The sequence below is a fragment of the Vulpes vulpes genome, chromosome 1 (assembly GCF_048418805.1).
Source record: "Vulpes vulpes isolate BD-2025 chromosome 1, VulVul3, whole genome shotgun sequence".
Lineage (NCBI taxonomy): Eukaryota > Metazoa > Chordata > Mammalia > Carnivora > Canidae > Vulpes > Vulpes vulpes.
The window spans coordinates 12,771,283-12,799,233 of record NC_132780.1 but is presented as its reverse complement, the minus strand read 5'-3'; the positions used below and the strand labels follow the sequence as shown (position 1 = coordinate 12,799,233).

Below are 27,951 nucleotides of genomic sequence, written 5' to 3'. Positions count from 1 at the left end.
AATTTCAATTTTTGTTTCATTTCTGGTGACCATAAGGTTATAAATGGTTAAAAATATCTTCCTCTGAATTTTAAAAATTATTAGTGCACACTTCACTTAAAACATTCCATACAGGGGATCCCTGGGTGGCGCAGCGGTTTAGCGCCTGCCTTTGGCCCAGGGTGCGATCCTGGAGACCCGGGATCGAATCCCACATCGGGCTCCTGGTGCATGGAGCCTGCTTCTTCCTCTGCCTATGTCTCTGCCTCTCTCTCTCTCTCTCTCTTTCCCTCTCTCTCTCTCTCTGTGACTATCATAAATTAAAAAAAAAAAAACATTTCATACATTATACGTTTGTGTGGATAATTATGAAACATTGAAAGCAAAGCGCTGTGTTGGACACGAACCTCCAAATGAACTAGACAGCGATGTCATGTATCCTGGATGAATATGAATTACTGCAGAGGGAGTCAGGGTCTGGCATCAGTTCTGCCTTGGTTTTTTAAGACTCACATGCTGAGAATCTCCCTGCACAAAGAAACAGCTAGGCAAGAAAGCTCTCGTTCCAGCAGTACCAGTCAGCTCATGAGCTTCCTTCAAGGTACGTGCCCTACACCTCACCACGAAGAGCTCACAAGGCCATTAGCTACATCCTCAGGGTTGGTGAAAATTAAGGATGGGAGCCACCAGACCTGCCGAGAGGACGGTCTGTGGACAGGTCTGTGAACCCCTGTTCACAGTCGCTTTGCGTGCATTCCCACATTCTGGCTGCCCTTTCTTTGGAGCCAGGAGGTCCCACTACCCTGCAGCACTAACTCGGAATTAGGGGAAGATTCGAAAAGAAAGACAGGGCAGGGGTAGGGGGTATTGGAGGTCTGCCTTTCTTCTGAGAAGTGGGTTGGAGACTGTGTCAGGGGAGGAGGATGCTTGGCTGTCCTGCTGGTGGCTTGATGGGAGGAGCAGAGGGAGCTAAGACTCTGGCAATTAAGCCTTCACACCTTCCAGGGACTTTGTGTCCTGGGAGCTCCTTGTAACCCTACAGGGGCGTGTGTCTCCATGCCACCCCCAAGTCTAAGGATTTCCCCTCCTGGGCAGGGTTTCTTATTCCTGGATGCTTGGCAAAATCCTCTGGGAATTTTTAAAAGATACCTTGGGGTCACCCCAGGCCAGTGACACAAGATCCCTGGGCTAGGCCAGTGCAGATCTTGTTTAAGGCAATGCCCCTGGTGATTCTGGCCGTGGTGTCCCAGGTGCTCCAGCCTGGGCACCGAAATGCGGAGGGGTGCGGTTTGTAGGGGGCTCTTGGCGCACGACCTGACCCCTCTCTTCCCCCACAGTGTACCACTGGGTGGAGATGCGGACCAAGATGCGCATCATGGGCTTCCGGGGCACAGTCATCAAGCCCCTGAACGAGGAGGCTGCCGCCGAGCTGGGCGCCGAGCTGCTGGGCGAGGCCACCATCTTCATCGTGGGCGGTGGCTGCTTGGTCCTGGAGTACTCGCGCCACCAGGCGCACCAGCGTCACAAGGAGGAGGAGCAGCGCGCCGCCTGGGACGCGATGCAGGACGAGGTGGGCCGCCTGGCGCTGGCGCTGGAGACCCTGCAGGCGCAGGTGCAGGCGACATCGCAGCAGAGTGCCCTGGAGGAGTTGCAGGCGCAGATGCGAGAGGTGCGCGCCCAGCTCTGCATCCCGGAGCCATCGTCGGTGTCCCAGGCCACGTCCTCGTCCAAGGCGGTGTCCGCGTCCCAGGCACAGGAGCCTACGGAAGTCTGAACTTGGCCGTGGTTGTGTGTGCTCTGATGTGGCCTTCTCCCCATACTCCCCGCCGCCTGTGCTGGCCCAGCGGAAATCACCCGGATCTTGATGGAACTTGGATTCAGTCGGCCCCTACCGACCAGCGGTACCTTCCACTGGGGCCAGCCCCCAGCCAGTGAAGGTGCCAGTGTAGCACCCTCCAGCTCTAACTCATAGGTACAGACCGCATGCCCATCGCTGCCCCCCAACCACACTGACCTGTGAGGTCCCAGCCAGAAGGACAACAGGCTCACTCTTCTGGCAGAAGAGAAAAGGGACCCAGACTTGAGCTGAACCAAGCTGTTACCCCACCCTCACCCCCATTTCCCTGATAAATGTTACCCTTCCCTGGGCGCTCATCCTGTTCACTGGAGAACCCCCTTCCCTTTGTCAATAGGCACAGACCATTGTAAAGAAATGCGGTGTCGTTCAGTGAACTTCTGTCCCCCTCATCTAAGGTTGGCTCTAGCTGGTTTCCCCACTCTCTTTGAGGGGAATAAAGAAGGGATCCTGCCTTGCAGTGGATCCACTGAATGTTATATCTTCCCCCTTAACCTGATCTGTGGCACCCTACCGAGACCCCAGATGACTATTCCAGCAGATCCCCACCCCCCAGTCCTGCAGTCTGGCACAACCCACTGGAATGTCTGTGCAGCGCCTCTCCGGCACTGCCCTCCCAAAACCACTTCCATGGGTGGAAAAATTGAACCTGCTCAGGCTGATCCAACCTGCCTTTCCGCCTGGCCCCCTGTCCTCCCTCCTCCAAGTCCCTGAACCTTTCCTGACATGTCGTTTCCTACCTTCCTCACTGTCTCCTTCAGTGGCCTCTCTCAGCGCACTGCCAGCCACGAATTAGATGATCACATTCCTCATGTTCCATCCAAATCTCTTGACCTGTGTGCCCTTGCCCTCCCCCACTGAAGCTCTGGACTGTCCCACAGCCCCCTTCGTGCAGCGGTGCCCCCCTGCCTCCAGAGCCCTCAGCCCCATCTCCCTCCCACCGGGCCAGGCCACCAGTTGGTCCTAACCTTTATTAGATTCCCAGGGCGACCATAACATGACCACAAATGTGATGGCTTACAGCCACAGAAATGTGTTCTCTCACAGTTCCAGAGGCTGGAGATCTGGAATCAAAGTGTCAGCAGGGCAGCCCTCCATCTGAGGGGCATTGGTGGGAAGATCCTTCCTTGCCTCTTTTAACTTCCAGTGACTGCACATCTCCAGTCTCTGCCTCTGTCTCCATGTGGCCTCTTGTGTCTCCTGGAAAGGCACCTGTCATTGGATTTAGGGCCCACCCTAAATCTAGAATGATGTCACTTCGGGATCCTTAACTTATTTACAGAGTTGGGGTTTTGTTGTTTTGTTTTCCCAGCTATGCTTACAGTCACAGGTTCCGTGGGTTATCGTGTGGGAGCCACTGTTCAACCCACTATACCTCTGCACCCCAAGAGTATGCTGGGACTCTTGCCCATCCCACGGGATGTGTGGCCTTTCCCTCAGGGGTGATAGGAACCAGGAACCAGCCTTTACTGCTGGGTCTCTTCCAGGAATCTCACTGATACAGGAGGGCTGTGGCTCCCAGCAGTCTGCATTCTGTTCTGCAAACTGTCAATGCTCTATTGCCTGAGTAAAAGCCGGAGAGTGAGGAAGTCATCTTAAGGATGTCTGAGGACATAAGGATCCTCAAAATTGGTACAAGCCTCGTTAAAATTAGAGAAGCTGATGTGCACTAAATTAGGGCAGTCATCTTATGAACTCTTTCCCAGATTGGGAAATAAGCCGAGGGGAAGCAGAGGGACATGCCCAAGGCCACGAAGCCAATGAGGGACTGGCTGTCCATGGTAATAAGAGAAGTAATAAGTACATAAGAAGAGTGGGGGCGGGGGCTCAAGGAAGGAGATGGGGAAGGGGTGCAGGGTGCTGGAAAGCACCAGTGCTAGACGAGGAAGGGGAGCAGGGAGGCAGTTACTGTGGAGGAAGAGTGGTTAGGGATCTACACAGAAGCCCAAGGCATTTCCCAGAGACAGTGTTGAGAGTGGGGCACCTTCAGGTTCCAGTCCAAGCAGTCCCAGACCGCACCCGAAATCTTAGCATTTAATGAGCAGAGTTAGATCCAAGATCCACCGTACCTGGCCAGGTTCCAAAAAACTGTAGGTGAAGCGGGAGAAACAGGCTTGCTCACCACTCTTTCCTTCTTCACCTCACCTCCAGGGGTTGGGGTGGGGGTTGGCGGGGTGATCTGGACACCACACCTCTCCAGACAGAAAACCAAGACACTGGGGTCCTGAAAGATCATTGTAATTCCTTCTAGAAGGGGAGGAGAAACTGACCGTAGAGGGAGCTGAGGAGGTGGGTCCTGGGTGGAGGTGTCTTTAAAGTCAGAAGTGACCTTAGTGGATAAATGAGAAGATGGCCAGAGATATCAGTGTGGAGGGGTGATGGACAGAGCCAGCTGAGCAGGCTCAGTACCTGGTTTCCATGGCTACTCCTGGAGGCCCCCTGTGGCACTGACCTGTCTCTGGAGCACAGGTTGCTGGACGTCAGCGACTGATGTATCCTCTGGGATACATCCAGAGGGCCCACCCATCATGTCAATACATAGAGGCCATTAACAGTATTTTCTTCATTTCATTCATGAGAAAATCAAGGCACAGAAAGGGGGGAGTCACCCACCCAAGGACACACAGGCAGGAAAGAAGCAGGAGTTGGACCAGAAGATGGAGCGTACCAGAGCCCGAGGTCCTAACCCTTGCACCATCTTGACCCTGATGTGGCATCGTTCTCACATCCCTGAGACTCAGAACTCAGCCCTGCGTGGCCTTCCATGAGGCCAGACCTTGTGGGATGCATGGGCTTCACCCACTGGGTGGGATCAGGGTGTGTGGAAATGCAAAGAATCCCCTCTCAAAATGCACGAGGCTGAGACCAAAGGATGGTTCATCACTCTGGTTTCCTGCTAAAGTTTTGTATACATTCTCGACTTGGGGAAGGGGGTAGAATAAATTTATAAATAAGGTTGGTTGTCTTCAAGTTCGTGTATTTTTTCATATGTGTGTGTGTGTGTGTGTGTGTGTATACACACACATTTTAGAAACCCTGTTACAACCTTAGAAAAAATGTGTTTGATTATTCTTTCATTCGAGAAACTTTCAGGTGTCCACTGTGTGCCCCGATCTGTTTTGTGTCGCGCTGGGGTCGCAGAGAGGGGAAGAGCACATACAGACATTTGCTTTTCCAGCATTACCTGCCTGCCCCTCGGTGACTGGAGAAGAAGGAGCCCGGCTGAATCCAGACTCTCCCCTTCCTGAGGCACTCAGCACAAGCACGGGGGTAAAACACAAAACCCATGAACACTGGCTCCTAGAAGCCTCATACTGTCCCCATCCCTGGCTAGGCCCTGTTGTCCACTCTGTTGGTTTCCCAGTCGGGCAGGCCTTGCCTGGAGAAAGCCACCCCTAGAGAAAGTGGATTTCAGTAAGCCCCTGCCTGATTCATGGGGCCCTATGGCCGTCCCTGTGCTAGCCACTGTTAACTCTTGAGGGGCCAGGCCTGGGCTCCCCACCCCGATGGACTGAGGGAGGGAAGCGTGCCCAAAGGAGAGTCCAGTAGTCATTCTTCCACCCACTTGTTAGACAAATGTTTACTGAGCACATGCTGCATGCCAGGCCCCATTGTAGTAGCTGGGAATGAGCCAGGAACAAGACGAGGGCTCTCACCATCATGGAGCTGACATCTAGCACGGGCGATGGGCAGTAAAGAGGTGAAGGGCTGGTCCTGTGGCAGTGTTCAGGATTAATGGTTCATTTAGATCAGGATGGCTCTTTTGAGATGAACCCCAATGTCAGAGTTAAGTTTTTGCAATAGATATCATATGGCCTTCAGAAATGAAACTATTTACTATCTGGCCCTTTACATCAAGAGGTTACTGACCCGGAGCCCCTGGCTGGCTCAGAAGAGCATTCGACTCTTGACCCTGGGGCCCTTGAACCTAGGGGTCATGAGTTCGAGCCCCATGTTAGATGTAGAGAGTCCTTAAATAAACAAACCTTATAAAAAGAAAAAAAAGTTTACTGATCCATAAAATAGACTAAGGAAGGGGAGTCAGGGGAATGAAGACAGGCACCCTTGTCTCAGTTGTCCTAGTTCTGGAGACTCCTGCCAGCTCTGGGCACCGTGTAGGACCGAGAATGAGACCGGTGACAACATCTCGCTTCAATGACTCTGGACCCAGCTCAGCTTCCTTCCCTCCCCACCTGTAGGCGTCATTCCACCAAAGACTCGGCCATAACCCTATTGCACACACATAAGTGTCTATGGGGTGCCTGGGTGGCTCAGTTGGTTGAACATCTGACTCTTGATTTTGGCTCAGGTCATAATCTCAGGGTCGTGAGATGGGAGCCCTGCATTGGCCTCCTCGCTCAGTGTGGACACTGCTTGTCCCTCTTCCTCTGCTCCTCTCTCTCTCTCTCTCTCTCTCTCAAATAAATAAAGTCTTAAAGAAAAGTCTCCATCTCAGCCCATGGTGGCAAGCCATAGTGAGAAACAGAGTTTTTTTCTTTTTTCTAGATTTCATTTATTTGTTCATAGACACACAGAGAGAGGCAGAGACACAGGCAGAGAGAGGGAGAAACAGGCTCCATGCAGGGAGCCCGATGTGGGACTCGATCCCATGTCTCCAGGATCACACCCCGGGCTGCAGGCGGCGCCAAACCACTGCGCCACCGGGGCTGCCCAAGAAACAGAGTTTATACCATATACCTATTTATATAACTCACTGTTCACACTTATGAATGTATTATAAATATGGCATAATCCATGCATTATGGGCCAGTATATAACAGAATATGAAAATATTTTTATGTAATATGTAACATTGTATAGCATATGTTGTGTGTGCGTGTCATTGGAATGAAAATTTCACTAAATACCGTTAATACGTACAGTGCAATCTGATACTTCTTACTGTGTTCCTTTTCATGAAGAAAAGCTACAGATACAGATGTGTCCTATGTGCCTAATATGTGTGATAAACATACACAACTCGTTCTATGTATTCTCTAACATATGCTGACGTCATACATCATATATTACGTATGTGGTTAGAACAGAAGTTTTGCTACCTGCTAATTGCCCTTACCACGTGCCATGCACTCTGTTACTTTCTTTTTTATTCTATCTCATAAAGAAAGGCCCGTATATATGGATGAATTATGCGGATCTACATAAAGGGGGCTGCCTTGGGCCCTTGGCTTGTGTTCTAGGTGAGGCATGAGCCATGGGAGGCTCTGAGCAGAGGAGGGACGTGAGTTGACTTAGGATCCCCCCTGACCGGCTGTGGGGGGCAAGGGTGGAAGCTGCCAGCCCAGGGAAAAGATGACTGTGATTGTCTATGTGTGGGGGTCACGGTGGCTGGACCCGGGGGAGACAGCAGAGGTAGGGAGAAGCGGGATTCTGGGCATGTGAATATTTCAGACGTGGAGCAGAGAGGATTTGCTAAGCGAGGGGATGTTGGGGAGTCGCTGACGGCTTCCAAGTCTTGGAAGTCTTGGCTGTGTGCGTCTAGAAGGGAAACCCTGGCAGGTCCTGAGATGGTGAGGCTGCCGCAGACCAGGCACGAGGAGATACTGAGACCCCCTGCCCTTCCCTGTCCCCAGATCGCCTCAGATTTGGGCGCCCTCTGGCAGGTTTTTGTTATTTGTCCTGAAGTGTATTGGCAAGGGCTGGAAACACCGTGCTCGTCTTCAACAAACCTCTGACATCACTGAGCTCACGCTCAGGCTGCGTCTCTAACATTCTTTCTCTCGACTCCTCCATCAGGGAACGCTCTTGGTGTCCATTTGGGACCTCGTAGGGGAAGGAGGAAAGGGAAGGGTGGCCTGGGACATGGAACCCTTGGTCTTAGAGTGTCCCTTGGCCCTGGAATGGCAGTGCCCAGGCCAGGCTCCCCAGAAGTGCTTCCGCCAGGTAAGGGTGGTTGTGCACCTGGCGGGGGGGGGGGTGTCACTGATGACTCCATCACGTCCAGTGTGCCCACCTTGCTCAAAGGGCCCATCCCCGTGCCTTGATCTGAATTTTGTTCTAAATTGCACACTCTCTTCAAAAAGTTCAGCCATTTCAAAGAAACCAAAGTCCCCTCCTCAAAAGGAATCCTGTCTCCAGTTTGGGGAAACTCTGGCAGCCCTTTTAGGAATGGTCTGGCCATACTTGAGATCCCTTAGGAGCTGTCCACTGCTCTCCTCTTGGGACACTGAGGTCTGCATGTGCTTCTCTGGCCAGTGTCTTTCCTTAGGGACATACCAAGAGCTGAAGGAACCAAAAGCATTAAAAAATATTTATAGTTAATACTAAAACACTCTTAAAAATTCTGTGGAGTAGTAGCAGAGGAACTGTCAACACTTGGAATGTTCCAGCTTGAAAATTTTTCAAACCATAGAAATGCACATGAAATGTAATTATTCTTTTAACTTACATTTTCCTGCTTACCTGTAGGTTGAGTGTCTTGGTAGGCGTTTATCGGACATTTGTGCTGCTTTTGGGAAATGTCTGTTTTCATTGTGCCTATGATATCTGTTTCTGGTATGTGTTGTTCAACTGAAGTTTTTCGTTTTAAAATAACCAAATCTGGGGTGCTCGTATGGCTGAGTCGGAAAGAGCGTGTAATTCTCAATCATGGGGTTGTTTGAGCCTCGTGTTGGGTGTAGGCTTGACTTAAATAAACTAAAAAAAATAATGATAAAATAACCAGGGATCCCTGGATGGCGCAGCGGTTTGGCGCCTGCCTTTGGCCCAGGGCGCGATCCTGGAGACCCGGGATCGAATCCCACGTCAGGCTCCCGGTGCATGGAGCCTGCTTCTCCCTCTGCCTGTGTCTCTGCCTCTCTCTCTCTCTCTCTCTGTGACTATCATAAATAAATAAAAATTTAAAAATAAAATAAAATAACCAAACCTATTAGTCTTTTTCCTTTCAAACTTAACACTACTCAAAAAATATAAAATCTATTACTCAAAAAATATAAAATCTATTCAAGCATTTGCATTTCTTTCTGGCCTTATTTGAGAAGGACTCTTTTACTTCAAGGATATCTATCTACAGCTCTATTTTCTCGTACTTTCATTCAAGTTTTCTTTTGAGTCATTTGTCAAGAGTAGGTTTTTGGGGTGCCCTGGGGGGCTCAGCCAGTTAAGCATCTGCCTTCAGCTCAGGTCATGATACCAGGGTCCTGGAATCAAGCCCTGAGTCCGGCTCCCTGCTCAATAAGGAGTCTGCTTCTCCCACTCCCTCTGCTCCTCCCCCTGCTTGTTCTCTCTCTCTCTCTCTCTCTCTCCCCCTCATAAATAAAATCTTTTTTTTAAAAAGTAGCTTTTTGTTATGTTTTGATTTTTGAGGCATGTAAGGTTGGGATCTACATTCCTCAGTTTCCAAATGAATAGTTGGCCCACATCTTGAAGTGTGAGGGATGCCCCATCCTTTCCCACCTCCCCTGAGACTGGACAGCAGTACCTGCTATGTCCCCTTGACACTGGTGCCTCTTTCTCATTCCTGTCCCACCGTCCATTTATGTGTCATGTCCCAACACCATCTTGTTTTGAATGACGAGTTTGAAAATATATTTTGATCTCTTCTGAGCTACCCGGCAGTCTCGTTCTTATTTTCAGATTTACCTGAGTTATTTTTGTGCCTTTGCTTCTATTTGATATACACTCTTAAAAAGGTAATAGATTTTATATTTTTTGAGTAGTGTTAAGTTTGCAGAAAAACTGAGCAGAAAGTACAGAGAATTCCCATATATCTCTCCCCAACCTCCCATACACACAAAGCTGCCCCTGCGATTAACATGTGGTGTTCATGAGCTGTATTTGTTACAATTGATGAGTCGATATTGACATTACTAAAGTCCATAGTTTTCTTTTTCTTTTTTTTTTTAAGATTTTATTTATTTATTCATGAGAGACACAGAGAGAGACAGAGACAAAAGCAGAGGGAGAAGCAGGCTCCCTGCAGGGAGCCTGATGCAGGACTTGATCTTAGGACCCCAGGATCATGTCCTGAGCCAAAGACAGATGCTCAACCACTGAGCCACCCAGGTGCCCCAAGTCCTTAGTTTTCATTGGGTTTTCAACTCGGTGTTATACATTCTATGGGGTTGGACAAATGTATAATGCCATATATCCACCAGTACAGTATCACATAGAACGGTTTCCCTGGGGAGGGATCCCATAAATTTTTATTTATTTATGATAGTCATCACAGAGAGAGAGAGAGAGAGAGAGGCAGAGACATAGGCAGAGGGAGAAGCAGGCTCCATGCACCGGGAGCTCGACGTGGGATTCAATCCCGGGTCTCCAGGATCACGCCCTGGGCCAAAGGCAGGCGCCAAACCGCTGCGCCACCCAGGGATCCCTATTTATTTATTCATGAGAGACACAGAGAGAGAGAGAGAGAGAGAGGCACAGACATAGGCAGAGGGAGAAGCAGGCTCCATGCAGGCAGCGCGATGCAGGACTCAGTCCTGGATCCTGGGATCAGGACCTGAGCCAAAGGTAGATGTTCAACCACTGAGCCACAGGTGTCCCTTTACACAGATTTTCATTCTATTCTGTAACACGTAGGAAGAGAAACCCAGACACCCTGGTGTCCAGGTTTAGAGACAGAGTATCTCTTGGCCTTGAAATACCCCCATGAGGGATCCCTGGGTGGCGCAGCGGTTTGGCGCCTGCCTTTGGCCCAGGGCGCGATCCTGGAGACTCGGGATCGAATCCCACATCGGGCTCCCGGTGCATGGAGCCTGCTTCTCCCTCCGCCTGTGTCTCTGCCTCTCTCTCTCTCTCTCTGTGACTATCATAAAAAAAAAAAAAAAAAAAAAAAAAAAAAAAGAAAGAAAAGAAATACCCCCATGAGAGAACCCTTGAAGGGGGCAGCAGGTGGCACTGCTGGTGGCTGTTGGCCATTGGGTGGTTTCCACGTGGCCTTGACTTCCAACAACCAGATGAGCCTCTTTTCTTGGCCCACACACCCATTCCTGCACACATGTGGAGTCAGACATTCTTGTGGGACACCCAGGGGACTTCCTATCACAGACATGGGGATCTGGGACCTGGGGGGCAGTGAGGATGGACTCAGAGAACCAGAGGGGGTGCCCCACTGACTTGCAAACAGAGAGGACACTCCTCTCCAGACATGTCACTTTGGGGGCTGTGGGGAGAGACCACAAACAGCCCAGCCCACCTCTGGCTGGATAAGAAGTTCTTCTGCATACTCTTCACCTGGTGACAGGTAAACTGGGCCCAGAGAGGGCAGGACACTTGTCCAGGGTCACCCAGCGGGAAGCTAAGTGTTGACACTGGTAGCATATGTCTCTCTGTGGAGGGCAGAGCTCCTGGAAGGAAAGGAAAGAGGAATGGGTCTCTGTGTCCCCAGGAGAGCAGAAGGATCAGAAGGGGAAGGAAGCCACCAGCAGGGCCAGGACCTATCTAGGATTTTCTGGGTGTATATCCTGCAGTCCTCAGCCTCGGACTTCTGGGGATCCATGGGGATGACGATGAACTTGTCCCAGGTGTAGCTGCATCTCTGGGTGGGGCGTTGGAAGGGATAGAAGTCTCTACAGCAACTCCACTTGGCGTCTCTGGGGCCCAGGGCCACGCTGCCACAGAGCAGCCTTCTTTCCTTTCTTACCATTAGCACCTCTCCTGGGGATCAGACACGGCTCAGCCTCCACCCTTCTTCTGCTCCTTATTTCCCTCGCCCTTTTATTTCTTTAAGATTTTATTTATTTATTTATTTATTTATTTATTTATTTATTTATTTATTTATTTATGAGAGACAGAGCGAGAGGCAGAGACACGGGCAGAGGGAGGAGCAGGCTCTATGCCGGGAGCCCGATGTGGGACTCCATCCCAGGACCCCAGGATCACACAACCTGGGCTGAAGGAGGCGCTAAACCGCTGAGCCACCTGGACTGCCCCTTATTTATTTATTTGAGAGTCAGCCAGCCAGCCATAGAGAGCACAGCAGGGAGGAGAGGGAGAAGCAGGCTCCCCACTGAGCAGGGAGCCCACTGGGGGGGCTGGATCCCAGGACCCTGAGATCATGACCTGAGCCAAAGGCAGATGCTTAACCCACTGAACCACCCAGGTGCCCGCCTTTTTTTTTTTTTAAGGCACCAAGTGGGGTTGCAATACAGAAATTCTCATAGAAAAGGTTCACAAAAAAAAAAGAAAGAAAGAAAGAAAGAAAGAAAGAAAGAAAGAAAGAAAGAAAGAAAGAAAGAAAGAAAAGGTTCACCAGGGCAGCCCCTGTGGCGCAGCGGTTTAGCACCACCTGCAGCCTGGGGTGTGACACTGGAGACCCGGGCATCGAGTCCCACGTGGGGCTCCCTGCATGGAGCCTGCTTCTCCCTCTGCCTGTGTCTCTGCCTCTCTCTCTGTCTCTATGAAAAAATAAAATCTTTTTTTTTTTTTTAATTTTTATTTATTTACGATAGTCACAGAGAGATAGAGAAAGAGGCAGAGACACAGGCAGAGGGAGAAGCAGGCTCCATGCACCGGGAGCCTGACGTGGGATTCGATCCCGGGTCTCCAGGATCGCGCCCTGGGCCAAAGGCAGGCGCCAAACCGCTGCGCCACCCAGGGATCCCAAAAATAAAATCTTTAAAAGGAAAAGCTTCACCAGCTGGGCCCATAATGAGACGGGCTTCTTGACTTTAGTACTTTTTTTTCTTTTAGGATTTTATCCACTTACTCATGAGAGACACAGAGAGAGAGGCAGAGTCACAGGCAGAGGGAGAAGCAGGCTCCCTGCGGGGAGCCTGATGCGGGACTCGATCCCAGGACCCCAGGATCATGATCCAAGCCAAGGGCAGATGCTCAACCACTGAGCCACCCAGATGTCCCGACTTTGGCTCTTGACATGGCCGATCAGCCCTTTTCTCCCTCTGAGCCCAGCAGATGTCCCATTTCTTTTTTTTTTTTTTAATTTTATTTATTTATTCATCAGAGACACACAGAGGCAGAGACATAGGCACTTATGTCAGACACTTGACCGCTGAGCCACCCAGGCGACCCAGATGTCCCATTTCTGCTCCCACCCAAGAAGTACTCCCTAGCTCCAGCACCCACGCTCAGCTTGAGGGGTGTCCTCATAGGGGCTCCCCCAGAACCCGAAGTGAGGAGTGGCAGGAGGTAGGTCAGAACTGCAACCCTGAGGCTGGCACTTGAGCAGAGCAGAGATGCTCCCTGACTGCAGGCAACCCTCTAGCCCTTCCCTTCTGGGCCCCACCCAGCACCGCCTGCCTTCCCTATCCAGGCCCCTGTGGGCCGAGGATGGGGTCCCCAGTGGCAGCTCTGTCCTAGTACCGGCCCCTCTGCTTTTATGGTTTGGGTTTGAGGTTTGCATAATCCCAGTTTGTGAGAGTCCTAAAGATCTGACCCTGTCTCCTGCTGTTTCCCTGACTTACCTCAGGTCATGGGGGGAAGGGCCCCACCCACCCACCCACCCACCCATCCCCCCACCCCCACCCCGCAAAGCCAGCTCTGCAGTTTCCCCTTCAGAGGAATCACAGCCTGTGATTCTTAAGGGGCTGGAGCCCTTGAACCCCTGGCCAGGGCTCCCAGCTCCTCCAGAGATTGAGGTTCAGTTTATCACTCGGTGTCTCAATTGAACTGGCTGCTATTTCATATTTGCCTCTCAGACGTCCCCAGAAAGCCCTTCTGTCCTCTGCCTCTCACTGCTGCTCGGCCACCTCAGGGGGGTCAGACCTCCCGGCCCCCCACACCATGCATGCTCACCTTTGGAGGGATGGAGGCTTCCGTGCAGAAATGGAAGCAGCAGGAGGAAGAGAGCTGCAAGGGAGAGAGATATGAAGGTGGAGGAGCCTCTGGAGAGAGGGAACAGGTGGTGGGAGGCCCTTACCTAAGAAGAGGAGGAGTCTGGACTCCCAGCCAGCGCTGCTCCTGGGCACTGGCCTGCACCTGGCTGCCCCTTGCTGGTGCCTATCATGGCAGCCACAGCTTGTGTGTGGGGAGAAGGTTACTAATCACCTCCCTTTGTAATTGGAGGGTAATGAGGAACGTATCTGTTGACTGGTTTTACCAGTTCCATATAGCTTTGGAAGCCTTTGTTAAATTCCTAAGTGATAACTGTATTTTTGTTATGCTCCTAAAGTGACTTTGGGTGGGGCTGATTGGGAAGACCTCACATAAGATTATGACTAAACCTGGGGGGTGGCTTAGTGGTTGAGGGTCTGCCTTTGGCTCAGGTCGTGATCCTGGGGTCCTGGGATGGAGTCCTGCATCAGGCTCCCCGCAGGGAGCCTGCTTCTCCTTCTACCTGTGTCTCTGCCTCTCTCTCTGTGACTCTCATGAATAAATAAATAAAATCTTTAAAAACATAAAATATTTTAGCAGCCACATTCAAAACACAAAAAGAAACCAGTAAAATTAATTTAATTTTATTTATTTATTTTTTTAAAGATTTTATTTATTCACGAGAGACAGAGAGAGAGAGAGAAGCAGAGACACAGGCAGAGGGAGAAGCAGGCTCCATGCAGGGAGCCTGACATGGGACTTGATCCCGGGTCTCCAGGGTAAGGCCCTGGGCTGAAGGCGGCGCTACACCGCTGAACCACCTGGGCTGCCCCAGTAAAATCAATTTTAAGGATATATTTTGCTTTGCCTGATATGTCCAAAATATTATCATTTCAACATGTAACCAGTATAAACATTAGTACTGAGAAACCCTACCTTTTTTTTTCATACCAAGTCTTCAGATCTATTTCTGTGTTTTCACCTACAAAGAAGCCACTTTTTGGCTAGTGACATTTCAAGTGCTCAATAGACACCTGTGACCAGTGGCTAGGAGAATGTTGCTTAGCTCTGGAACCTTCTAACAGAAAGGGAAACCTAGTACTAGCCATTAGAGAAAAGGAACTTTTTATTATATTAAGAGCAAAAATCAGGACACCTCAGTGGTTGAGCACCTGCCTTCAGCTCAGGTCATAATTCCACGGTCCTGGGATTGTGTCCCGCATCAGGCTCCCCACAGGGAGTCTGCTTCTTCCCTCTGCCTGTGTCTCTGCCTCTTTCTCCGTGTCTCTCGTGAATAAATAAATAAAATCTTAAAAAAAAAAAAAAAGATTATGACTAAACCTGCCTGCCTTTCTGGCTCAATCACAGAGCCAGGAATTCCATCCCTCTTGCCCACCTGGTGGGCCTGAGCCAATTCCTGGTTGGCAGCCCTATTTGAAGGGCAGGTGGAAAGCGTTCTCCCGTGGAAGCTCCAGGATCCCTCCTACGCCTTACCTTCTGTGTATCTTTTATAATAAAACCACAACTGTAGGCATAATGTTTTCAGGGCATTCTGTGAGTTGTTATAGCAAACTTTTGGACCTGAGGGGGTTGGTGGGAGCCCTCGAATTTGTAGCTGGTTGGTCAGAAGTGCAGGTGGCTTGGGAACCCCTGCTCATGGTTGCTGCCTGGGGTGAGAAAAGTCTTTGGGACAGAGCCTTCACCCTGTGGAGTCTGCACTGACGCTGGGGCATTATTGCCAGAATTGCATGGCAGTACACCATACCTGTCGGCCAGCTGGGGGTGAACCAGAGCAGTACCTGGACTCATTTCTCATGACCAAATTATCTTTTCTTCTTAAGTGGACAAAATGTACATAACATACAAGCAATCATTTTAGCCATTTTAAGTATTTAATTCAGTGGCATTAAGTACACCTACAGAGTTGTGTAACCATCACCACCCTCTTTGTCTAGAACTTTTTCATCATGCCAAACAGAAACCCAGTACCTCTTAAACAACCAAGTTAGTTTTTTCCCACTTTTTTTTTGCAACAAATAGGGCCCCTCATTCCTCTCTTCAGAAAATAATTACAGGAATATTGGGAGAATGAATTGCTGCTAGCCCTAGACTGTTTGAGGGGGAGGCACAAGATCTTCTTTTGGACGAAAGTGAGAGGAGAGAGGAAGGAAGTCTTTACAAGGTATTTAGGGAACAGGTTACTTCTGTGGGCATCTGCTGCTTAATCTTGCAAGAGACAGTGTGTGTGTAAGGCACCTGAGAGTTAGCCCCCTGCCTCTCTGACTTGCCCATGAGTCTTGAGCTTTATTTTGATTTTTTTTAATTAAAAAAAATGTTTTGGGATGCCTGGGTTGTTTAGCAGTTGAGCGTCTGCTTTTGGCTCAGGGTATGATCCTGGAGTCCTGTGTCAGGCTCTCTGCATGGAGCCAGCTTCTCCTCCCTCTTCCTATGTCTCTGCCACTCTGTGTGTGTCTCTCATGAATAAATAACTAAAATCTTAAAAAAAATTTTTTAATGTTTTAAGTAATCTCCCATACCCAATGTGGGGCTTGAACTCAGAACCCCAAGATCAAGAGTTACATGCTCCACCGACTGAGCCAGCCAGGCTGCCCTGGGTCTTGAGCTTTAAACTTAGAAGAGGGACATGTCACACACCACACAGTGGCACAGCCTCTCCTTGCCCTGGAGGGCACTACCCCCAGCAATTAGCAGGGAAGGACCCCCTCAGAGAGCCATGCTAGGCCTCAGGGACCCTGGGCTAATCTTTGTGTGTCCCATTGTTACTTTCTTAAGAATAATTCCTGGAAATGACAATAGCTGGATCTGATCACATGTACATTTTGGATTTTCCTCTTTCATTTAAGCAAGTCCTCAGTATTCATAGGAGAAAATTTAAAAACCAAGAGCACCATAAAACCTACCTGCTAGAAATCATCAGCACTTACTTAAATTTTGGTACATTTTCTTTACAAACTCATTTTTTTTTTTTTTTTTAGTTCTCCCCAACATCTTAATCTGGAAAATTGTCAAACCTACAGAAAAATAGAAAAAAACTGTACAATGAACACCCAGGTGCCCTTACTAGATTCACCACTTGTTCACATTGTGCCCTGTCTGTGCCCTTCAGAGATCTTGGATCTGCATGTTTATGTCTATGATTATGTCTGCTGCTCTAGCAAAATGCCACTGGATGAGGGACTTAGACAACAGACATTTATTTTCTCACCGTTCTGGAGGCTGGGAAGTCCAAAATCAAGGTGTTGGCAGATTCGCTTCCCAGTGAGGTCCTGCTTCCTGGCTTGCAGACGCTGCCTTCATGCTCTGTACTCATATAGCAGAGAGAGAGAGAGAGAGAGAGAGAGAGAGAGAAAGCCCTGGTGTCTCTTTCTCTCCCTTTTTCTTTCTTTTTTTTTTTTTTTAAGGATTTTATTTATTTATGCATGAGACACAGAGAGAGAGAGAGAGACAGAGAGAGAAGCAGGCTCCACGCAGGGAGCCTGACGTGGGCCTCCATCCAGGGCCTCCAGGACCCCACCCCAGGCTGAAGGTGGCGCTAAACCGCTGCGCCACCGGGGCTGCCCTCTTTCACTCCTTATAAGGACACCAATCCCTAGGGGGCGCCTAGGTGGCTCAGTCAGTTGAGCATCTGACTCTTGATTTCTGCTCAGGTCATGATCTCAGGGTCCTGGGATCAAGCCCTGTGTTCATCTGGCTGCACGCTCAGGGGTGTCTGCATCTGTCTCTCTTTCTCCCTCTGCCCTTCCCTCCTGTGTTTTCTCTCTCTCTCTCTCTCTCTCTCCCTCTCAAATAAATAAAAAATTTTTTATAAAGGACACTAATCCCATCCTGGGGGGTTCTTGCCCCATGAACTTATACAAACCAAATTAACTCCCAAAGGCCCCACCTCCAAATACCATCTTCGTGGTATTTCATAGGGCTTCAACATATGTCCTGGGGGTGTGCACACACTACATGTAGTCCAAAACACTTCACACCTCTATCCGTCTCCGTCTCCATACATACACAGATTTTTTTTTTCCACTGAATCATTTGAAAGTAATCTGCAGATGTCATGACACTTTACCTTAAAAACTTAAGTGTATGTCTTCTAAGAATAAGGACCTTCTCCCACACAGTCCAAAAAGGCCATCATACACTATACACATCATAAGAAAATTCTTAATAATTTCACAATGTCATCTAAGAAACTTTTTTTTTCAGATCTCTCCAACAATGTCAAAATGTCTTTATAGATTTTTTTCCCATCCAACCCAGGATTTAGTCATGGCCCACACATTACATTTTATAGTCATCTCTTTAATCTTTTGAAATCTAGGGCAGCTTTGCCTTTTTTTGGATTTGTATAACTTTGGAGTTTTGAAAACTTCTAGCTCAGTTGTCCTGCAGAAGATGCCCCACACTCTGGACTCATGAATAGATTCAGAGTGAGCATGGGCACCTGGTTGGCTCAGTGGTTGAGTGTCTGCCTTTAGCTCAGGTTGTGATCCCGGGGTCTTGGGATGGAGTCCTGTACCAGGCCTCCCATAGGGAGTCTGCTTCTCCCTTTGCCTCTCTGTGTGTGTCTCTCATAAATAAATAAATAAATAAATAAATAAATAAATAAATAAAATCTTTTTAAAAATTTGGGGACGCCTGGGTGGCTCAGCAATTGAGCATCTGCCTTCAGCTCAGGGCCTGATCCTGGAGTCCCGGGATTGAGTCCCGCATCGGGCTTCCTGCATGGAGCCTGCTTCTCCCTCTACCTGTGTCTCTGCCTCTCTCTCTCTCTCTCTCTCTCTCTCCTCTCTCTGTCTCTCATAAAAAAATAAATAAATAAAATCTTTAAAAAAAAAAGATTCAAAGTGAACATTTTCAGCAGGAAAACCCTGTTGGTGATGCTGTGACTGTCCCCTGAGGACTCCATTGGGTCACAATATCAGTTGGTCCCATTATAGATGATGCTGAGTTTGATCACTTGGCTTAAGTGGTAACCACTGGGTCTATCCACTGTGAAAGTGCCTTTTGCCCTTTTGTAATTAGTCAGGAGGTTATTTATTCATTGGTTGACTGATTGATTGATTGATGTTTTTAATAAGTATTCCCTGAGTACCTACTCTGAGCCTGGCCCCTTACTAGGCAGTGTTGGGGGAGATCACAGGAGTGACCAAGACATTCTTGGTCCTCCATTCTTGGGACTCCCAGTCCATGGGGGAGACAGACTGCTCCCCAGATGGTGATGACCCAGAGTGGTTGGAGGTTGGATGGCAGAGCCGGTACAGAGGGTGACAGACCCAGCCTGGGTGGTCAGCAAGGGCTTCCCACAGGAGGAAGCATGTGAGCCAGGACCGGAAAATTCAGGGTGACTCTGGTGGGAAAGGAGTGAGTGTTGCAGGCAGAGGGAATGGCATATGCAAAGGCCCAGAGATGAGAGAGAGCACAAAGGGGGCTGAGTACTGAATGAGGTTCCGTTGGAAATGGCCAGAAAATCAGCAAGGGGAAAGATCACATACAGCCTTGTGAGCATTTTAGAGTCAGGACTCTCAGTTCTTCTGTCTGTTTCTAAGCTGCTTATCCTGCTTTACCTTTTTTTTTTTTTTTTTTTTCCTGAAAGAAGCTTTAGTGAGATGTGACACACAATATAATGCACATATATAAAGTGTGTAACTTGACTTTTGACAAATGTGTGTATCTGTGAAGCCACCTCCACACTGGAGAGAGTGACCACATGTCATCACTCCCCAGGTTTGCTCAAGCCTCTCTCCTCTCCCCTCCCCCAGGCAACCACCACTTCCTGTCACGACCCAACACAAATGCCAGGCCGCAGAGCCTGTGGACAGCACAGTTTGTTATCTCTGTAGCTTCTTGCAGTGAGTGTAGCTCGAGGGGGAGGGACATCCTTGAAGCCTTGCTCAAGATTTCAGGTCCAGAGAGGGAGCAAAACGACTGAGCCTGGCCCACCAGCCTGAGAGCTGTTTGCCAGGGCAGGAGAACAGCAAAGAGTCTTCGGGTGGCTGTAGGGAGGTGAGGTCCCACCAGTGGCACTCACTTTGGCAGACACTCTGCTTCTTCCCAAGTCACCAATCTCCCCCACCTCTCTCTCCACCATGAGAACCCCAGTTTGATTAGGTGGAAACATGTAGCCAGCCAAGAATGTTGGACTCGCCTGCAGTGAAGGGTGGCTCCAGGGTATGGAGGCCAATCTACTCCATGGGGTTTTCATGAAATCCAGTAGTTTCCTCATAAAAAGGGACAGATCAGATGCATGTGCTTTCTGACCACCCCTGCCCTGCCCACTGCCCAGAAGGAGGATATGGCACCCAGAGGGGCAGCAGGCATGTTTGGGGCCTGTGGCTAAAATCCCCATAATCATAATGAGGGAGAAGAAGCTGAAAGAGAGAGAGTCTGGGTCCCTGGTGACATCCCGTGGCCACCATGGCAGCCCCGGCTGCTGGCCTCGGGCCCTGTGGTTATGGGAGAAGAGGAATCCCCATCTGGGGAAGCCATGGGATTTTCCAATTTCTATTACCTGCTGGTCCTGGCTGACAGCAATGGTGCATCCCCAGACCAGGAGAGGGGTTTAGATTTTGGAAAACTGAACACCCCATAAATCCAACCACTCATTCTTGAGGCCACTGCCCTTTGGCAAGGTCCCACATGGGTTCAGCAGGGAGCCTTCGTCGTCAGTCCGCACACCTGCTCATGACAGCATCCATCAGTTTCAGGGGCAGCCACTCTGAGACCCTGACATTTTGCTTTGTTTGTTTGAACAGTTTTTATTGAGGTATTATCTACATGCCATAACATTCCTGTTTCAAGTGGACACTTTAATTATTTTGGGTAAATTTACATGGCTATGCAACCGTTACCAAAATTCAATTTTAGAATATTTCGTCACTCTAAAGAGATCCCATGTGTCCATTAGCAGTCACTCCCCACCCCCACCCCCGCCCCCCTCTCACCCCTACTTCCACACTCCCACACCTCACCCCTACTCCCACCCCCACCCCCAGCCACCCCTAATCTACTTCCTATCTCTATAGATTTCCCTGTGCTGGATATTTCATATAAAAGGAACCGGTCTTTTGTATGTGGCTATGTGGTCTTTTGTATCTGGCTTCTTTGACTCAGTGTGATGTTTTCAAGAATTCATCTGTGTTGTAGCATGGATCACTGCTTCACTCCCTTCTATGTATTAATACTTCACTGTATAAATACACCAGATTTTATTTATCCATTGACCAATCGATGGCCACTGCGTTATTTCCACTTTCTGGCTCTTGTGAATAAATGCCACTATGAACATTTAGTGCACAGGCATGTGGATGTAATTTCTCTTGCATAGATACCTAGGAGTGGGTTTGTTGTTTATCTTTTTAGGAAAGTGCCAAACAGTTTTTCAAAGTGGCTGCACCATTTGACTTTCCCACTAGAGGTACATGAGATTTGCTTTTGCTCTGAAACCTTGAAAGCACTTGGGTTTTTTTGTTGTACTGATTATAGTTATTCTAGTAGGTGTGAAGTGGTATCTCATTGTGGTTTTGATTGGTGTTCCTTTAATTATTAACGTGTGGAGCACCTTTTCATGTGCTTATTGGCCATTTGTATGTCTTCTTTGGTGAGATGTCTGTTCAAACCTCTTGCCCATTTTAATTGGATTATTTACCTTCCTAATGTTGTGTTTTAAAAGCTCTTCATATGTTCTAGATACAAGTCCTTTGTTAGATAATAATTATATTATTATTATTAGGTTATATTATTTTAAAATAAATACATTATTATACATAAATATATAATAACATTATTATGTATTATCTGCAAATATTTTCTCCCAGTCTGTGGCTTGCCTTCTCACTTTCTTAATGGTATAAAATTTCTCTTTTTTTTTTTGAGATTTTTTTAAAGATTTTATTTATTTATTCATGACAGACACACACACACACACACACACAGAGGCAGAGACACAGGCAGAGGGAGTCCCGACGTGGGACTCGATCCTGGGACTCCAGGAGCACACCCCGGGCTGAAAGCGGCGCTAAACCACTGGGCCACCGGGGCTGCCCTTTTTAAAAGATTTTATTTATTTATTCATGAGGGACACGGAGAGAGGCAGAGACATAGGTAGAGGGAGAAGCAGGCTCCCTGCATGGGGCCCGATGTGGAACTCGATCCCAGGACCCCAGGATCACGCCCTGAGCCAAAGGCAGACGCTCAACCACTGAGCCACCCAGGCGTCCCCCATTTCTGTTTTTTTAAAGTAAGCTCTATGCCCAACTTGGGGCTTGAACTCCCAACCCCAAAATCGAGAGTTGTGCATTCTACCCACTGAGCCAGCCAGGTGCCCCGAATATTCTTTTTTAGAAAAGATTTTATTTGGGATCCCTGGGTGGCGCAGCGGTTTGGCGCCTGCCTTTGGCCCAGGGCGCGATCCTGGAGACCCAGGATCGAGTCCCACGTCGGCTCCCGGTGCATGGAGCCTGCTTCTCCCTCTGCCTGTGTCTCTGCCTCTCTCTCTCTCTCTGTGACTATCATAAATAAAGAAAAATTTATTAAAAAAAGATTTTATTTATTCATTAATTTATTTATTTAGAGAGAACATGAATTGGGGAGAGGCAGAGGGAGAGAGAGAATCTCAAGTAGACTCTGCACTGAGCACTGAGCCAGACGTGGGGCTCAATCTCATGACCCTGAGATCATGACCCAAGCCAAAACCAAGAGTTGGACACTTAACTGAGCCACCCAGGAGCCCTTGAAGCACCCCCCCCCCTTTTTTTATGATAGTCAGAGAGAGAGAGAGAGAGAGAGGCAGAGACACAGGCAGAGGGAGAAGCAGGCTCCATGCACCGGGAGCCCGATGTGGAATTCGATCCTGGGTCTCCAGGATCGTGCCCTGGGCCAAAGGCAGGCACCAAACCGCTGTCACCAAGGGATCCCCTTGAAGTTTTTTTAAAGTAGTCTCTTTACCCACTGTGGGGCTTGAACTGAGATCAAGGGTCATACATCATACTGACTGAGCCAGCCAGGTGCTCCTCCTGTTTTTTAGAAGACAAAACTTTTTTTTTTTTTTTTTAAGATTTATTTATTCATGAGAGAGCCACAGAGAGAGGAAGAGACATAGGAAGAGGGCGGAGAAGCAGGCTCCACCACGAGAGCCCAATGCGGGACTCGATTCCGAGACTCCAGGATCACACCCTGAGCCGAAGGCAGGCACTCAACTGCTGAGCCACCCAGGGGTTCCTAGAAGACAAAACTTAAGCCTCATTGGTTCTCCTTCCCTCTCCCCGCACCTGTCCTGAGGAGGCTGAGTATTATTCCATTGAGACTTTATACTTTTCCTAGATACGGTGCCTACCATCAATGCTTATTCTTGTTTTTATCCCACTGTAGGTACCTTTCAGAACTTGTATGTGTTTCTCCACTTGACATTATGTTTGGGGAATTTTTCTGTGTTGAATATATAAAGCTCATTCACCCCGTTTTTTTTCCTTTTGAAATTACGACATTTAATAGTGAAATATTTCAGCATTGTTGGTCCGTAGGCAAAAGCATGGCTGTGGTTATAAGTCACTGCTAGGGAAGCAAACATGAGTGATTTCACCATTTCTGCTTTGTTTGCTTTTAACTACTGGGCTCACAACCACAGCATAATTTACAGATTGTGACATAAAATCCCCCTCCGTTTTAGGCTGTTTCCATTTCAAGCCTTTACCTTAAGGGACTGTGTTTAGATTTAAGGAGGACACGGACATAAGAAATTTGAGCTTTGACAAAGAACTGTGGTAAAAATCACATGCTAAAATTATATAAAGAAACCATGAAACACCTTCCTAACCATTCATCAAATTTGTGTATTTTTTCCATCATATTTTTTTTATATATTCATGATAGAGAGAGAGAGAGAGAGAGAGAGAGAGAGAGAGAGAGAAAAGGGCAGGCAAAGGGAGAAGCAGGCTCCATGCCAGGAGCCTAATGCGGGACTTGATCCCAGGACTCCAGGATCACATCCTGGGCCGAAGGTGGCGCTAAACTGCTGAGCCAGCCAGGGATCCCATACACATCTGGCATTTGTGGTGAGAAACCCCACTCTAGGGAAAACTAAAAATTTCATACAGTAGGGATCCCTGGGTGGCGCAGCGGTTTGGCGCCTGCCTTTGGCCCGGGGCGCGATCCTGGAGACCCGGGATCGAATCCCACGTCGGGCTCCCGGTGCATGGAGCCTGCTTCTCCCTATGTCTCTGCTTCTCTCTCTCTCACTGTGTGCCTATCATAAATAAATAAAAAATTAAAAAAAAATTTCATACAGTAAAATAAAACTCTAAAGATGAGAAAACTGGGCACCTGGCTGGCTCAGTTGTAAGAGCATGCAACTCTTAATCTCAGGGTTGTGAGTTCAAGTCCCATATCGGGCATGGAATCAGCTTAAATAAATAAATAAATAAATAAATAAATAAATAAATAAAGTATGAAAAGACTATTTTTTTTTTAAGATTTTTTATTTATTCATGAGACACACAGAAAGAGAGGCAGAGACACAGGCAGGGGAGAAGCAGGCTCCATGCAGGGAGCCCGACATGGGACTCGATCCCAGGGAAAAGGCTATTTCTGGCATGATATGTAGCACTGTTTAGAGCTGCCAATTAATGTTACTGCTTCAGATGGCAAACACAAAATTACATCTTCATTATGGATTTACAGTGATTAGTCTCTACATAACCTTAATTATATACAGGATCTATATTTTCACTTTCAGACTCAGTCTATGGACAGAGCACTGAAGACTTATCTTAACCTTAGAAAGACACCATGGCAGGGCACCTTGGTGGCTTGGTCGGTTAGGTGTTTGCCTTTGTCATAGGTCATGGTCTCGGGGTCCTGGGATGGAGCCACATTGGTCTCCCTGCTCAGAGGAGAGCCTTGCTTCTCCTTCTCCCTCTGTGCTCTCTCTCTCTGTCAGATAAAAAGTAAAATCTTAAAGAAAAAGAGAAAGAAAGAAAGCATGGCAATATAAAAGTAATAGTATGAGCTACTGACTATAGGAGGTAGGGGAGTAGAGGGTAGGTACTTATGGGTACACTGTCAGGATGTTCAGGTAATAGGCATATTATTCACGATTACAAAGATTACCAATACCCAACAAAAAGTTAAACTAAGGGATCCCCGGGTGGCTCAGTGGTTCAGCGCCTGCCTTTGGCCAGGGGCGTGATCCTGGGGTCCTGGGACCCTGTCAGGCTCCCTGCATTGACCCTGCTTCTCCCTTTGCCTGTGTCTCTGCCTCTCTCTCGCTCGCTCTCTCTCTCATGAATAAACAAATAAAATCTTTTAAAAAAAAAGTTAAAATCACTTATAAAAATCGAGGGGGGGGGAGGACAGGATATAGAATATGTAATAAAGTCCCATAATATGGGCGGGTGGCAGTAGAACAATCAAAACATAATATTTTTGAAAATTCAACTTAGAGAATCAAGAAATGGAGGCATAAGCTTGTTATTTGGCATCACAGGGTTAAACTGGAATAAATAAATGCAGAACAGACCAAAAGTGGTTGGAGTAGGAGCAGGACTGAAGCTGGAACTGGGAGGGTGGACTTCTGTTTTTCAGTCTAACCCCTTTTTTGTGGTCTTAAACCATCCCCCACCCCCATCCCCTCACACGCGTGCATAGGTTATTCTTCTACCTAAAAGGAAGGAAATGGGATGAGATCAGCTGTGGCTGTTGTGGCAGGGGCGAAGTATAAGATGTTTTCAGAAATTCATTTCCTAATGAGCCAGAGGCCCGGGATTTTCCCCATCAATTCCTGTATCTGTGGATGGATATTAATTATTCGTGGAGTGACTTGGGGTTTCAGCACCGTGCTCTATGCTTGTGTTGTGTTTACGAACGATGACAATGCTCATAACCCTTATTCACCTGAATAACTGATTAGGTAAAGAAGCAGTTAGCACAGCCTGGCTCAAGCCCTGAGCTCCTCCCAAAGCCCCAGGCCCCACAGTGAACACATCTCAGGGCAGCGAAGCGTCGGAGCCAAGTTCAGGGGAGGAGGGAAGAGCCTGGCTGGCGCTGGGCGCACTGGGGAAGGCGCTGAAGGAGCAAAAGCTTTACACCTGCCCTGGCTTCGTAGCACCCACCACCGCCCCGCCCCAGGGGTGCGGCCCCCACGCAGGACCTCCCCCCCAGAGCAGCATTTCTCATCCCTGGCTGCTCGCCAGAATCTTCTGGACGCTTTCAAAGGGGCCCCCCCAGGCCAGATGGCCAGCCCGGCCCCGCGCCGGCCCCTCGGTCAGGCGCCCGCTCCCTAACGCGGGCGATGCCGCTGCCGCGTGGCGGTGGCTCCGGGCCGGACGCCCAGGCGTCGAGCGGCGGGGACTGCGGCGGCTCCCGGCCAAGATCCCTTACCCCTCTTCCCCGCAGTGTACCACTGGGTGGAGATGCGGGCCAAGATGCGCCTCATGGGCTTCAACGCGGCCGCCGTGAAGCGGCTGAACGAGGACGCGGCCGCCGAGCTGGGCGCCGAGCTGCTGGGCGAGGCCACGGTCTTCGTGGTGGCCTGCGGCTGCCTGGTGCTGGAGTACTGGCGCCACCAGGCGCACCAGCGTCGCAAGGAGACAGCGCGCCGCGCCGCCTGGAGCGCGATGCGGGACGAGGTGGACCACCTGGCGCTGGCGCTGGCCGCCCTGCACGACCAGGTGCGGGCGGCGCCGCAGCAGAGGGCGCTGGAGGAGCTGCAGGTGCAGATGCGGGAGGTGCGCGCCCAGCTCTCCGCCCGCGCCCCGCCGTCCGCGCCCCAAGCGAAGCCCAAGGAATAGGGGGCAGCCGGACCTTGGGCCTCCGTGTGGCCGTGGCCTGGGCTGTGACGTCTCCGACACGACCTTCTGTCCACACTGCCCCTTCCTGAACCGGCCCAGCTAATACCACCTGGTCCTCTCTGGGGCAGGAGGGAGGCCGGGCGGGGGCTGAGGCAACCAGGCTCTGGGACACCTCCCTACCCCAGTGGTACCGTCCACGGGGACTCCCCACCCACTGGTGGAACATTCCAACAGGAGTTTCCCACCCTTTGCCCTACCCCCACCTCCACCCCCACCCCCAGCCCACTGATTTAGCAGTCTTCCCCCTGGATCCCACCCACCCTAGTTGTGGGCCAGCAGGACACGTGGACCCAGCTAACTCATTCTGTCACTCACACCTCCACTTACCTGAGTGGCTTTCCGGCCGGGACACTCATCCAGTGTACCAGAGCACCCTTTCCACATTCTTCATTGGTACAGACCATTGTAATTAAAATGCAAACTCCCAGTGACTTTGGACCCCATACTTTCCATCTACCTCACTTTGGAGGGGGCAGAGAAGGATGATCTTGGAGTGCCTTAGCTCCAGTGAGTCACCCTGTGGCTCCTGCCTTTGGCCCACCAGCCATCGGTACCTCAGTTGATCACCCCCTCAAGCAGACCATTCCAACAGATACCCTCACTTCAGTGGGTGCCATAACCCATGGAAAGGCTGTGCAGGATCCCCCGGCCTTCTGTTGTCTGTTCCAGCAAGACTTGGTCCTTTGGGGTAGAAAAATCAGTTCTGCCCAGGGATGAACCATTCTGTGTTTTGGTTTCAGCTGTTTACCTGTCCGACCTACTGTTGTCCCTGCCTACTGTCCTCCTCAGCTGGTCCCTCATAGAGACCCCCACCTGTTCCCCTACTACCTGGGTCACTTGTCACATCTGCCATCTCCCACCCGAACCTGCTCTTGAGTACTCTGGGATTCCTTCTTCCTGCTTATCCTTCGACTGGTCACCCAGTCCACCCTCACCCTCCTTCATACAAAGGCTTCCTCTAGTGGGACCACCTGGCCCTCAGCCCTGAAGTCGCCCCCGCATCCAAATGGAATATTCCAACCAGGCAGGGTTATCTACCCCCCCACCCCCTACCAAACCAATGAACCCCTGAAGGGGGTGTATATGAGCTCTGTGATTTCTGAATTCTATTTTTTTTTTTAAGACTGTAAATATTTTATAATTAAAGGAGCTCTGGGGTAAATAAGTCATCTTTAAGAATGTGTCTGAGCACCATGGCGTACATCTGCAAAATGGGTACAGGATCATTGGAATTAGCAGAGAAGCTGGGAGGATTCCCATTGGAAGGGTCAGAGTCATCCCACAAGCCATTTCCCAGATGGGGAAACTGAGGCCCAAGAGTAGCAACAGGACTTGCCTGATGCCACACTGTGAGGGACTGTCCTTAGCTTTCTCCAGGGTGGCAGATTGGTTGTCGGAGCCTGTGGGAACTGGAGCAGATACAGGATGGAAGGAAAAAGAGGAGGGGAAGGCAGATCACTGCCGGGAGGGGCACACACACACCTCCGCCCTCATCAGAGCAGCCCTCCGAATCAG

General features: G+C 49.4%; 2 protein-coding genes across 2 annotated transcripts in view; both read left to right on the top strand.

The window, feature by feature from the left end:
• Window positions 1–4,790, top strand: part of LOC112931310 (outer mitochondrial membrane lipid metabolism regulator OPA3) — a 46,797-nt gene extending 42,007 nt beyond the window's left edge. The window contains exon 2 of the mRNA XM_026013938.2: window positions 1,317–4,790. Within this exon, the coding sequence (XP_025869723.2) occupies window positions 1,317–1,753 (437 nt within the window). The 3' untranslated portion in view covers window positions 1,754–4,790. The remainder of the gene's footprint in view (window positions 1–1,316) is intronic.
• A 14,047-nt stretch (window positions 4,791–18,837) lies between these two features.
• On the top strand, window positions 18,838–26,579 carry LOC112931535 (uncharacterized). Its single transcript, XM_072747180.1, has 4 exons — window positions 18,838–18,910; window positions 19,354–19,443; window positions 25,554–25,716; window positions 25,920–26,579. The coding sequence occupies exons 1-4, from the start codon at window positions 18,838–18,840 to the stop codon at window positions 26,374–26,376; spliced, it is 783 nt and encodes a 260-aa protein (XP_072603281.1). The 3' UTR covers window positions 26,377–26,579.
• The last annotated feature ends 1,372 nt before the right edge of the window (window positions 26,580–27,951 follow it).

Bases quoted from the DNA above. Each gene is read 5' to 3' on its own strand.
- LOC112931535 (XM_072747180.1), top strand. From the start codon at position 18,838: ATGGCAGAGCCGGTACAGAGGGTGACAGACCCAGCCTGGGTGGTCAGC. The intron at 19,444-25,553 runs GTGAGTGTAGCT...CCAAAGCCCCAG, and splicing joins TATCTCTGTAGCTTCTTGCA to GCCCCACAGTGAACACATCT. The intron at 25,717-25,919 runs GTGCGGCCCCCA...CCGGACGCCCAG, and splicing joins ACCACCGCCCCGCCCCAGGG to GCGTCGAGCGGCGGGGACTG.